Genomic DNA, 14,439 nt, shown 5'->3' on the forward strand with positions numbered 1-14,439 from the left:
ATTGTCTCCATCTTGTAAATCATTATTAACCACTGTCCCTGCAAAAGGCTTACCTAATCCTTTAGCCCAGTGATGGGCAAACTATTCCCCATGGGCCTGGCAGGCTGGAGTTTGCCCATCACTGCCATAAGCAATTCCCTAATCGCTAGCCCCCATATCCAGATTCAGTGATTAGGGAATTGCTTAAGGCAGTGATGGGAAAACTATGGCCTGAATCTGGCCTGCGGAGAAGAGTTTGCCCATTACTGCCTTAGCCTATGTCATTTTCCCTATAAAGTGTGTACCCCAAATCATTAAACTTTGTCACTGCCCAGCAAGAGGATTTTTTGCCTGCCTATCAGTCTGTCTGGTAGCTTGGCCCTCTTGTAATCTCAGAATAATTTTTCTCATACTGGTTTGTTGACCCAGGAGTAATTTGTCAAGCAGATCCCAACACTCCCCCATCTTCCTCTACACTGTAAAAACTCTTTCATGCCTCTTTTATGTGCAATAATTTTTCTCATTCTACTTTTCCCTTCCTCCTCCTCCCAATCCATTCCCCTTTCTCATGCCTTAATTTTATTTTTATGTCATCTTATCATATTCAACTTACCTTTGCCCTCTGTGTATGTGTATTACTTCTAATTGTCCTAATAATTATGAAGTTCTTAGGAGTTACAAGAATCATCTCCCCATTCAGGGATGTACACAGTTTAATCTTATTGAACATCTTACCTCTTTCCCATTTACCTCTTTATGTTTCTCTTGATTCCTGTATTTGAGAGTCAAATTTTCCATTCAGCTCTGGTCTGTTGATCAGGAATGTTTGAAAGTCCTCTATTTCACGGAATACCCATTACTTCCCCTGAAGGACCATGCTCAGTTTTGTTGGGTAAAAGTTTTTTGGTTGAAGTTCTAGCTCCTTTCCCTTCTATAATATCAGATTCTATGCCCTCCAATCCTTTAATGTAGAAGCTGCTAAATCTTTTGTTATCCTGACACAACATTTGAATCAATATCCTTCACAATATTTGAATTGTTTATTTTTGGCTGCTTGCAATATTTTCTCCTTGACCTGTGAGTTCTGGAATTTAGATATAATATTCTTAGAAGTTATTATTCTTTGTGAATCTCTTTCAGGAGATGATCAGTGAATTCTTTCAATTTCTTTTACCCTCTTATTCTAAAATAGTAGAGCAGTTTTCCGTAACAATTTCTTGAAAGACGATGTCTAAGCTCTAATTTTGATTATGGCTTTAAGGTAGTCCAATAATCCAATATATCTCCTGGATTCATTTTTAGTTGAGATATTTCACATTTTCTTCTATTTTTTCATTCTTGTGACTTTTTTTTGATGTCTCAGGAAGTCTTTAGCTTCCACTTACCTAATTCTAATTTGTAAGGCATGATTTTCTTGAGTAAGGATTTGTACCTTCTTTATCATTTGACCAATTCTATTTTGTAAAGAGTTCTTTTCTTCAGTGAATTTTTGTACTTCTTTTTCCAAAGGGCCAATTCTAATTCTGCCTTTTAAGTTCTTCTATTCGAATTTTTGTGCATCTTTTATATCAATTGACCTAAGCTTTTAAGATATCAGTTTCTTCAGTATTTTTTTTGTTTCCTTTACTAACCTGTTAACTTTTTTTCATGACTTTCCTGTATCACTATCATTTCTTTTCCCAATTTTCTTCTATCTCTTATTAAAAAAAAATCCTTCTTAAGCTGTTATGCTAATTATTTTTGGGCTTGAAAGCAATTCACATTTTTCTTAAAGGCTTTGGATACAGCAGGACTGACTTGAGTGTCTTCCTCTGAGTTTGTTTGTGTTTTGATCTTTACTGCCACCAAAATAACTTTATATGTTGTTTCTTTTGTTTATTTGCTCATTTCCCTGCCTTTTTTTAGTTTAAAAAACAAAAAAAAAAAAAACAAAAAAAAACAACAACACAAAAAAACTATTGCAGTTGGGCTCTGTAACTGTAGTGAAAGTTATAATTATCAAGAAAAATTGCCCAGAAATTCTAGCATCAGATGGTAAAATAAGAAATTGAAAGAATCCACTGATCACCATCCTCCTTAAAGAGATCCAGATATGAAAATGAACAGGAACATCATTGTTAAATTTTGTAACTATCAGGTTAAAGAAAAATACTATAGGCAACAAGAAAAAAATAACTTAAATATTGTGGAGCTACATTCAGAATAAAACAAGACTCAGCAAAACTGAGCATAATTATATTTTCTTCTATTTTTTCTTCTTTTGATTTTGTTTTATTGTTTCTCGATGTCTCATTAAGTCGTTAGCTTCTATTTGCACAATTCTAATTTCTAAAGAATGAATTTCTTCCATGATGTTTTGATCCTCCTTTTCCACTGGATCTATTCTACTTTTCATGGAATTTTTTTCTTCATTGGATTTGTGTGCTACTTTTTCCAGATGACTAATTTTGCTTTTCAAGCTGTTATTTTCTTTTTGCATTCCTTTCATTTCCCCCACCCCATTTTTCTTTGGCCTGTCTTATTCGATTTTTTAATTCCTTTTTAAATTCTTCAAGAGCTTGAGACCAATTTCTGTTTTTCTTTTAAGTTTTGTATATGGTTGCTTTGATCTCACCATCCTGTTGGTTCTTGCTTTGCTCTTTATTCCTACAGAAATCTTTGAGGGCTAAGTGCTTCTTTTGCTGTTTGCTCATTTTCCCAGCCTTTTTTTGCCTATGGACTGGGAGTTTTGAAAACTGCTGATTCTGTCTCCTCTGCTGCTGGTTTCAGGTCTCAGCTCTTGGAGCTGTTTTGCCTTTGGGGTAGGTCTTCACTACAGTCTTCACTACAGCAGTGCTGGCTATGGACTTCTGGACCTCACTGTGGGTTGGTTCCAGTGTTTGGGACTTCAAGGGATGGGTCTGGGGTACTCTGTTGTTGGTGTAGGCAGTGTCTCAGGATCTCAAATTTGGCCTATGCCCAAGCTAGGAACCTGATCCAATAGGTGAGGTGGGGTGGTCATGGTGGTGGTCTGCCAGCATTCCTCTGGGTGTAGTTTTGCTTCTGGTTCCTCCTTATCCTGTGAAAAATAGATTCTCTCTCTACCTCTCAAGTCATGCCCAATGGGAGAAGCCATTCACTCCATATTGCTGCTAGGAGTTTTTGACTCCTGTCATTCTGAGGGGCTTTTAAAAGTTTGGTTTGGAAGGATTATCAGAGTGATTGTAGCTTTTGCTACTACTAAGCCATCTTTGAACATAAAAGGTAAAAAAATGGACATTTAAAAAATTTTAACTATTCCTGGGGAAAAACCCAGAACTAAGTAGAAAATCTGATCAATAAGAAACATATAAAAGTAAGATGAAAGGCTAATAGTAAGTGATGCAAGAGGTCAAAGTGTTTGATTCTTGTGTGGGAAAATGCTATCTAGGACTCCTGGGAATGGCATCATTACCTAGATATTTTGAAGGGATATGAAACTTGAGTTCAAGGTGAATGCAATGGAATGAGTCAACATGGTGGTGGAATATATCAGGAGGAAGTAGTGTGGAATAGCTAGCTCATATGATGAAGGAATGAGTAGAGGAACTGTTAAGGAAAAGAGAGGAGGTAAAGGAGTGGTAGTACTAGAACCATGGTCTCATCAGATATGAGAAAAAGAGAGGACAATATGTATAATTAGAAAGGTAAATATCTTCATAAAGTATAGAGGAAGGGAAGGGGACTGAGATAAAGGAGAAACTGGACTAGGAAAACAAAGAAAAAGCCCTTTAAGGGACTGAGGAACTAAGAAAAAAAAAGTAGATTAGGAGAAAGGAGGTCAAAGGAATAAGAAGAGGGAAGTATATAGAGAAGAGACTACATATCAGGAAATAGAGGGGTAAGGTGAGGTGAAAAGGGAGGTACTCTTAGGATTAAGCTAAGGGAGGATTTTTTAGAACCCAGATAAAAGAAAAAGAAGGGCAACATGGGGAAGAAGGTAGAGGCTTTAGGAAAGACAGATAGAATAGGAAGTAATAATAAGGGAGAAAACAAGAGAGATGCTTAGAAAAGTGGGCCAATTTGAAACAAGGAAGACTAAGGGAGATGATAAGGGAAGAGTTCTAAAAAGGTATGAGAATTGAAGATAAGAAATTGGAAATCTGAGGAGGGATACAGCAAAAAGAAAGAGGACAAACTGTGAGGAAAAACAGAATGGAGAGAAATTGACAACTAGTAATTATGCCATTGAATGGAAATGGGATGAATTCACTCATAAGATGAAAACAGAGAGCAGGAGGGATCAAAAAACCATATTGTGGAAGATATGGATCAAAATCTGACGATATGCTATTTAGAAGAAACATACTTAAAAATGTGAGACACTTTTTGAGTAAAAATAAAAAGTGGAGCAGAATATACTATTTTTTAAACTGATACAAAGAAAGCAGGAGTAGCAATTATGACCTCTGACAAACTTAAAGTTAAAATAGATATAATCAAGATATAAAACAGGGAAACTAAATTATAGTAAAAGATACCATATACAACAAACCATTAACAATTTTAAATGTATATGCACCAAATGTTATAACATCTAAATTTTTACAGGAAAAATTGAATGAGTTACAGATGGAAATAGGTAACAAAACAATAAGAGTGGGGTACTTACATCTCCCTATCTCAGAATCAGATAAATCTAACAAAAAAAATAAGAATTCAAGTAGATGAATATGATCTCACATAAGTTAAATATGAAAGCTATTCAGAGAGAATGGATTAGGAACAGAAAAGAGTATACTTTCTCAGTAGTATGTGGCACCTTAAAAATATGACCATATATTAGGTTGTGAAAATATTATAATTAAATATCATAATTACACTTTAAAAAGCAGAAATATAAAATACAACCCTTTCCCACTATAACAATAAAAATTGTCTATAGTAAGGGATCATGGAAACAAAAAATAAAAAATAATTGGAGACTAACTTAATCTTGAAGAATTGAGTGGGTTAAAAAACAAATTATTGAAATAATAAATAATTTCACTGAAGAGAACGATAATAATGAGACAATATACCAAAAACCTATGGGTTGCAATAAAAGTAGTAATTAGAAGAAAATTTCTATCTCTAAATGCTTATATTAGTAAAATAGAGAAAGAAAAGATCAAAGTATTAAGAATGCAATTTTAAAAAATTAGAAAAAGATCAAATTAAAAATCCTCAATCAAACACTAAATGAGAACTCCTAAAAATTAAAGGTAAGATCAATAAATTAGATTGTAAGAAAACCATTGTCTTAATAAGTAAATCTAGGAGTTGGTTTTATTTAAAAATTAACAAAATTTATAAACCACTGGTTACTTTAAAAAAAAAAAAAAGAGAAAACCAAATCATTAGCATTAAAGATGAAAAGGGTGAATATACCACCAATGAAGATGAAATTAAAGCAATTATTAGGAGTTATTTTGCTTAATTATTTAAGATCAAATTTAAGAATGAAATAGAAATAGAAGGATACCTAAAAAAACCCAACACTATATAACAGTGTTGATGAACCTTTTAGAGATTGCGAGCCCAAATTGTATCTTCAAGCTGCCTGTGAGTATCCTGCATTACCCCAGAAAGTGGATGAAGGGAAGAAATGCTCTCATTGGGCTACTGGGCAAAAGGGTGGGATATGTGAAAATTGTTCTGCGGCGCAGTGGAGAGGGGTAACAGAGAAGTTCTATTCAGCATGCTGGAGCAATGGCCTTCCCAATAAGATCAGGAGTGAAACAAGGATGCCCAATATCACCTCTATTATACAATATTGTACTAGAAACTCTAGCAGTAGTAATTAGAGAAGAAAAAGAAATTGAAAGGATTACAGTAGGCAATGAGGAAACTAAACTATCACTCTTTGTAGATTCAAGATTTTAAAATGATATGATGGCATACTTAAAAGAATCCTAGAAAATCAACTAAAAAGCTAGTGGAAAAAATTAAAAACTTTAGCAAAGCTTAGGATACAAAACCCCACATAAATCACCAACATTTCTATATATATTGATATCCGTGGACGAAGCCAAGATGGGGGAGTAAAGCAGAGAAGCTCAATATCACCATGAGTATCCCCTCCAACCAATATTAAAATAATGCCATAAAACTAATACAAGAGTGAATGAACCAATAAGGAGACAGAGAGAAACAACTTTCAAGAAAAGAAAGACCTAAAAGGTAGGCAGAGAACATCAAGGGCACTGTGGTGATAGGGGAGCATGTTCAGCAAGACTATAGAGTGAAGAGCAAGCCAAGAGCAAGCCACACCAACCCCCTCCTGCGCCACTCCCCCTCACCCCCCTCCCAATGCCACATCTGCTGTGCTAGGTTCGGATTCTAAGCCCAGCCATCATTCAGATACTGAGAGACCCTCCCCATTAAACTGCTGACTCACATTGGACTTTGTAAGAGTTTGAATTTAATCTTTCACTGTTCACTGTTTCAGACTGCAAGATCTTTTTTGGTCCTGACTCTAGTCTAGGATCATAGAATCAGACATTTAGTATGGAAGGGACCTTAGAGGTTATCTAATTCAATTACTTTATTTTACAAATAAGGAAAGTAAGGCTTCAGGTCACTGACATTCACAGATACCAAATTCCATACTCCTTGTGACCACAGTGCTCCTTTGTAAATAATTAAATTAACCTTGTGAATAGTAGCCTTACTTAGAAAAGATATTGATTAGTCTACAGTGTATATAATAATAGTATACATTTAACTGTAAGTTTTGTGTAGTATTTTCCTGACAACTCTTTGAAGTAGAAAGGGCAAATATTCCCTTTTTTAAGGTGTGGAAATGGAAGCTCAGTGAATTTTAAGTGACTTGCCCAAAGCAAAATGTGTTGTAGTAGAGACTTGAGACGCAACTTTGGATTCCATTTTTGGAATTCTTTCCATCAGGCTTGCCATGCTAGTTCTGATATGTGTGCAAAGTAACAAACTATAATATCCCAATCAGGTTAATTTATATCTCAGAAATGATAGAAATCTCTTTGAGATAATGAAGGTGCTACTAGAAATCTAATGCTCTTCTTTGTTTTCTTTTTAAACCCTTACCTTCCATCTTAGAATCAATATTGTGTATTGGTTCTAAGGCAGAAGAGTGATAAGGGCTAGGCAATGGGGGTTAAGTAATGTGCCCAGAGTCACACAGCTAGGAAGTATCTGAGGTCAAATGTGAACCTATGACCTCCTGTCTCTGAGCCTGGCTCTCAATCCACCAAGCCACCTAGCTGCCCCCTCTATTACTCTTCTGAAAACTGTACCAAAATTTTTTTCCCTGTTTTGACCTAATTCTTAATTCAGTGGAAAAATATAAACACTGACTTACCTATTTTTCCAACTTCTTCAGCAAAATAAGGATCATTCAAGTCAACATCAGATGGAAGCTCATCTTCACTGGTCTCTTCTTCAGTAACAGATTGAAGCTGAACATGAACACAGTGCATGAGATGACATAATGCATAGAAAAATAGTGATCCTGCTTGTTTCTATAAACATAAAGCAAAGGAACTAAATTTTCCACTGTTTTCTTATTTAAAATAAAAATGACTTTGAGTTTTAACATTAACTAGACAGATTTTAAAAAGTGAAAATAAAATTAGATTAAAATATGTCAAAGTATATGTATTCAAAAAAGCATAACGGGGAGGCCAGAAAAGTGAATAAGATCTTTGGCTAACTTAAGGTAGATGTAGTTTCCAGGAAAACCAGCCATGGGAGGACATGAACAAGAGTCACTCTGGATGATTGCTAGAGATAACATGCAAATTTAGAAGATCATAAATCCATTTTAATTTGCTATACTCTCCTGTGGTAATGAGACAATCCATAAAATGTTTTTATGCACATTGTGTACTAAATGCTGGTGATAGAAGGACATAAATGAAAAACAGTCCCTGCCCTTAAGTAGCTTATCTTCTTAAAGTCATAGGTATATAGAATGGCATGTAAATGATTAAGAGTAAGCAATTATTTTTTCATTATTTCATTCTTTATATCCTTATGTTTGTGCTTCTGCTGATACTAGTCTGACTTGGAATGGGTTTTTATGTATTGTAAGAAATGAGAAATTCTGTGTGATTCAGATAGATACTTGCTGAGATGTGACTGTTTCCTTTCAGGATGTTTATTGTGGATTCTGTCATTTAACACAGTATCAGGCACATGGCTGATATGCTCTTAAAAATGTATTGATTGATGCTGAATATGATATATATGTTTCTGGGAGAGTTAGATTTGGAATTCATCTCTAAATATATTCTACTGATTTAAAATTTGTCAGGAAAATTTTCTTGAGTGATTTCCTGAAAAATATTCTGCTGATGCTATTTCTTCCTATTTTTCTGGAAGACCAATAATTTTTAGATTCCTGTATTAAACTCTGTCTTTTAGGCATTTCACTTATAAGGAATTTAAATTGCATCTACTTGTGTTGTTTAATTTTTTCATTTTCTCATCCCTGAAGTTTCTGTCTTCTCTATAGTTCTCTTCAAGGAAACCACCATATTATTAAACATTTATAGCTACAGTTCCCCAAATATGTTTAAATCAGAAGTTCATCTTTGTTCTTTATTGATTTTACTCCATCTTTACTTCTATAATCTTATTAATCACTTTGAAGATTCTTATAGATCTAGATTTGATGGGGGGAGAATATCAAACTATTGTTATCATTCTTTCCCTCCCATGATTACTTTTCTTTAACTATAATATTTATTCATTGTGCTGGAGCTTTAAAAATTTTTTTTGTTGAATAATTTTTTGGCTGCTCTTTTTCCTAGTAAGAATTTCTTTCCTTTCTTCTCTTTGCTGTTGTTTTAAAAAAAAAAACATTTGGGGTATATGCTGATATTAGGCTTAGTCATGGCCACTCTCTGCAATCACACTGAAACACATATTGATTAGGGACAAATATCAATTTTTAATGAAAAAGATGAAAAGCACCATATTTAATCAAGCAAATGATATACTAGTATGCTGTACAATTTTCTAAACTGTGAATCAATGAAACCAAACAACAAAACACAGACAGAAGTACTAAGATAACTATCATTTACTGTATGAAATTCTTACTTCTGATTGCCATATTTTCACCCTATAGTAAATTAGAGAGTGAATAAGTATTGTTATCAACATCCAGGAATCCAGAAAAAAACTTTAGGTAGTAGATTTTTAAAAAACATCTTTGAAGAGATTTATGAAAATATTCAGGATGGCTTAATAGTTTTCAAATAAAGCATCTAGCCAGATTTGTTTTGTTATCCTTTTTTCTTTTTTTTCATTATAAATTTCTCTGTAGTAAGCAGTTGTTGGGCATTGATGAGTGTCAAAGTATAAAGTCTTTCTCTTTTTTTGAGTTTTCTATATTCTCAATTACTACAGTTATACTTCCAAAACTAATGTTATAAAAACATATTTATATTTGCCATCAGTTAATTTGTGTTGCTATTTTTGTCACTTATATATCACCATATTACTATTTCACAGCATCAAAAAACCTCAAAAACTTGACTGAATGGCAGCTAAATGAAAAAGGGACATCCCACAGGCATAAAAATTAAATACCTTTCCACTTGTGTGAGACAGAAGCATGTAATTCTAACAGTAATGACATGCGGCTTGTAATCCCAATATTCCTGGGGTAGAGGCACCCAGTTGGCACCCCAGCTGAGAGGGAGGAGAGTGAAATAGATGCTGCGGCTTTCCTAGAGAAAGCCTCTGGGTTGTTTCAATTAAAGTCAGGTGGGCAATAATATGTTAAATTCACAAAGAACATTTTGATAAGCCAGTCTGAGAAAATACATTTTCACTTCTAACTTTTAAGGACAAATGACACAGTTCAGTTTCTTATCTTATGGGAATGGTGAGGGGATGAAAATTTTGTTGAGGGGCACATAACTGAAACCTAAATCACACACTCAAAGACTGTAATGCCTTAGCCTCACTCCTAACAAGAAGGGGGTGGATGAGAAGGGGAGGAGGAATCTTGCATCAGGATTACTATAATAATTCTGCCCTTACACCCAGGCCTTGTATTTTGCTATTAAAGCAACTTGCCATGCATTTGCCATTTAGGGCACCTGTCATGCCAGCAGACTGTCACTAGGACAAACTGCCACCCTGTCTGGATGGAGAATAAAAACTGCTGTTTTATCATGCCTTCTCTCTCTAATCCAATTTGTTGATGGTGGGAGATTTTTGAGCCATGTTTAATCTCATCTGACTCACACTGAAGCCATAAATAGGGCATACTGTTTTACAACAATGAGTTACAAAGACTTAGAATATAGCCCTGTTTTGTTTCCATATAAAATGAAATTTTGAAGCAAGATTGGTTTCTTCTTTCCCCATCCATATACACTTGAATTTCTAAATAAAAATGAATATTACAATTCAAAATAATTGCTTTTGGGGGAAAAGTACTTATTTAAGGCATGACTAGTGCTAAAATAATCCCTGAAATTATTCTTTTATAATGACCATAGTGCCAATATGCTAAAAACTAGTGAAGTTAGGCTTATTATTTTAAGTCAGAGAACATTCCACTCCCCCCACTCCATCCTTGTTATTTTTGACCCCTATCCTTCTATGGTTGTACTAGTGGCTTGGGCCAATAATAGAGGACTCTCTGGACAAGCAACTGTGCAAGCTAAGGAGATGATGAGTTGTAGGGTCAGAATGAAGCTGGGCACTGAGGAAGAGGAAAAGACATTTTATGCAGAATGCTGCTGCTGCCATTCTGCCAGTGCTGCTACTATGATGAGATATAACTAGTTGAATACAGTAAGTAAAACACTAAAAGTTGAACTATTATAAGTTGGAGTCTGCTTTTATTTGGTAAATTACACATTTACAGTAATGTTTACTTTGACTGTTGACTCCAAAAACCAGTATACCTAGAGTGAATACTGTACTACTGGCTAGCTTTATTTTGTCAATATTTTTACTTGTGAAAAAGGCATTTAGGCATTATGCTTAAATCATAAAGTGCTTTATAATTTTGCAAAGCATTGAGTGTTCAAAATCTCTTGCATTTAAAGAAATATTTTTAAACATGGAATCAAGTTATAATATATATACACCACCTTCTGCTTTTTTTTCAACTTTTTTTTTTCTTTCTTCTTCTCTAAAAATTGTTCCCAAGGAGTTAGTTTATCTTTTCCTTCCAACTTGTTTTTGACCATCTCTTCAGCACTTTCTTTAAGACCTATAGAAAAATACAAAGAGTAAAATAATTTATGTTTATGTTATCATCATGCTGTAAACATGTAAAAAACCATCAAATTTTTGATAGTCTGTCACATGGAAGGGGACTTAAGTTTAAGTGAGATGGATCAAATGGGCAGAATTTTGACAATATGTTGCCTTATAGACTTTCCCCCGAAGGTATCCTATCCATCTCAGACAGGTGAGAAGTGTATTTGTTAAAGTTATTCACCACTATGATGGAGAACCAGTATTCCCTATGGACAAAGAGGTCCTCTAGCAGCTCCTGTTTGCAGATAATTGTGCGCTGATTGCATCAAAATAAAATATCTTAGAGCCTCCTCAAAGATATATTATCTATATCTAAATATAATCATCCAAAGGAATCTGGCTTGTCTATTCACACAGCAAGGACCAAATGAATGAAGAATGTCTATTATTCAGACTTTAATATGGATTTGGATATAAATCCTATATAGCTTGTCTAACAGTAGGTATGTCTGGGGAAGATGGAAGAGGGACGATGAGCTAGGCTCAGGGTTGAAAAATGGAAGAGTGTGGGCTGGATTGGTTTTGGGAAAATGTAAAGCTCTTTTATGGGCCCTAAGCTTCCTATGAAAGCAGAATTTCACCTTTCCAATGTCAACATTTTACTGATATTGCTGTGTGGCAATGACATGTGAAATACCATTGTCCTTGAAGAGCTATTTAAATAACTATTACACAAAATGTAGTGGAAAAATGCATGGTAGCATAGGTTGCAACATATAACCAATGACATACTCAGAACAACAGGAAGAATTAAGAAAGTTAATCTGAACTATAAAACAGGGAAAAAAAAAGGGCAAAGGAGGCTAGCTGGCTAAAGGAGAGTACTCCACTGGTATCCTTAAAATGTGAGATAATTCAGGAATGCCTCCTGTACACTGGATGGACTCTGTGGCAAGTTTTTGGAAGAACATGGATGAGTTGTATAGGATATTCAGACACAGATGGTTTGCAATCAGATCTGATGACCAAATTAATGATACCACAGATGAATTTTAGAATAAGAAGCAAAATCCTAACCATTAGAAATTTTCAACAAAGGAATAGATTGGTCTGGAAATTGTATTAGGTGCCTCAGTGGACAGAGCCAGGCTTCAAGACAGAAGCCTGATTCTGGATTCAAATCTGGCCTCAGACACTTCCTAGCTGTGTGACCCTGGGCAAGTCACTTAACTCCAGCTGCCTAGCCTATACTGCTCTTCTGCCTTGGAATTAATGAATTTTGAATCTAAAATGGTGGGTGAAGGTTTAAAAAAACAATACTATTAGGATTCTGTTACGGTAGGTTTTTCAACAAAGGCTAGATGACCACTTGCCAGGGAATGAGTACAGGCAATTCATGCCTTGATGCTATTCATTAGGCCCTATGACATTTGAGGATTTACCCCAACTCCAGGGTCACTGACATGGTAGACAAACAAAAGAATATTGACAAAGGGTAAAGGCCTCATCAGAGCTCATCATTAGAGTGATACCTGAGAAAAAAGCTGGTCTCCGTAAATTAAACAAGCATAAACTTATTCTATGACATGTAGAGCGTCCCCTGAAGAAAATTCCCTTTCCTTTCCCTTTACTTTACCATATCTGAAGATTTTTAAGCCTTGTCACAAAGAATGAAATGATTCACGCCTGTGATTGTTACTAAGTCATGTGTAGTAGGAACTGTGATAGAAAGAGGTTGAGACTTGGAATCATAAGGTATGAATTTGAGACCTACCTTTGTAACATAAACTCAGTCTTAGTTTTTTTATATAAAAAACTTGGCATTTATTGAACTCTTACTATGTGTAAAAATATTGTGATAAGCTTAAAGAAGAAAAAGTAGCAATCCATTTGCTCAAAGAGATTACAGTTTCATGAAAGTGAAGGTGAGGGAGAAGATGATTTCTACAAAAATAAGTATAACATAAGGTAAAATATGGTAAGGGCAGGGGCCAATTGAGCAAAGGGTCATGAGAAATTTGAGAAGTAATTTTTAGAGGGTAGTGTTATGGTAGTTATAGGGTCAAACTTGGCAGAAGACAATGGTAGCAAAAAAGGGGGATATCGGGAACTTGGGTAATAGATCAAAACACTCTAACATAACTTTGTTAGTTTTAACTTTATTATTAAGGAATATATAATTTCATTTTTCATAAGCATCTTATTTCAAGGAATATGAGGAGAGACAGGAATGCCAAAGTTTAAGGGAGAGGAAAATGAGAGTAGCTTGAAGAAGTAGAATTGTAAGATTCAATAGATAACAAAGAGAAAAGTATGAGACAGGCATAGGAATAATCAAACAAAAACAAAGTAAACCAAATTAGTGGTTGACAAATATAACAAGATTTATACTAGAATAATGGATGGTAATTCTATTTCCTACATATCATCAGCTATTTGAAATGTAGAAAAGGGCAGGAAGGGAAGAGAATAAGCTTTTATGTAGCATTTTACAAACTACTACAAAATTACTAGTATTTTACAAATACTATCTCATTTGAGCCTTACAACAACAAATGTGTTATAGGTGTTTTATCCACAGTGCTAAAAGGCCTTTTGCTTTCTCCTTGTGTCATGAGAATACCAGTGGGTGCTTCTGTATACCACTTAAGTCTGTGCTCAGCCCATCTTATCTTCCTATAATACATCTCCTTGATGAAGTTTTTTACTTCAGTTTTTCTTTCAAACTCCACATTATATATTTCACCCTACTCATACCCATCATGCACCTCTCCAATTCTATTTAGGATATGAATCTTTAATTTTTCAGAAATTATTTCATTTCAGGTCTTACTGCCATAAAGCAACATAAGTGGACTGTTGACATTAAAAAGACAGACCTCTGCTTTTAAGGGAAGCTCAGGAATCATTAAAGAAGTTTCAATTATCTAAGGAAATGTTCTCTATCCTCTTTTTAAATCTGAGCCCAAATAATTATTGATCCAATTAGAATTATCGAATCTAGATGATAAGGCAAGAAGCATTAATGACTATGGATCTTTTCAGTAGCTGATGCCATATTCTGCATGGTTCAGGGAGAAGAGTGATAGACTTGGAATTAGAAGACCTGAGTCCAAACTTTGCCTCTTGTTATTATAAGTATTACCCTAGGCAAGATGCTTCACTTTCTCTAGGCCTCAGTTCTTCACCTATAAAATAAGGGTGTTAGAATAGATGACATCTAAGGTCCTTTCTAGCTTAACTCTATGATCCTAC

General features: G+C 34.7%; 1 protein-coding gene across 2 annotated transcripts in view; it reads right to left on the reverse strand.

Moving 5' to 3' along the window:
* ESF1 (ESF1 nucleolar pre-rRNA processing protein homolog) overlaps positions 1 to 14,439 on the reverse strand; it is a 99,792-nt gene that overhangs the window by 24,028 nt on the left and 61,325 nt on the right. The window contains exons 10-11 of one of the 2 annotated variants that reach the window (XM_044663411.1): positions 11,070 to 11,194; positions 7,316 to 7,412 (exon numbers count right to left, since the gene is read on the reverse strand). In XM_044663411.1, coding sequence (XP_044519346.1) covers positions 7,316 to 7,412; positions 11,070 to 11,194 — 222 coding nt within the window. Of the gene's footprint in view, positions 1 to 7,223; positions 7,413 to 11,069; positions 11,195 to 14,439 lie in introns of those variants that run through there. The other variant, XM_044663412.1, reaches the window with a different exon arrangement.

This window comes from Gracilinanus agilis, chromosome 2 (assembly GCF_016433145.1).
Source record: "Gracilinanus agilis isolate LMUSP501 chromosome 2, AgileGrace, whole genome shotgun sequence".
NCBI lineage: Eukaryota > Metazoa > Chordata > Mammalia > Didelphimorphia > Didelphidae > Gracilinanus > Gracilinanus agilis.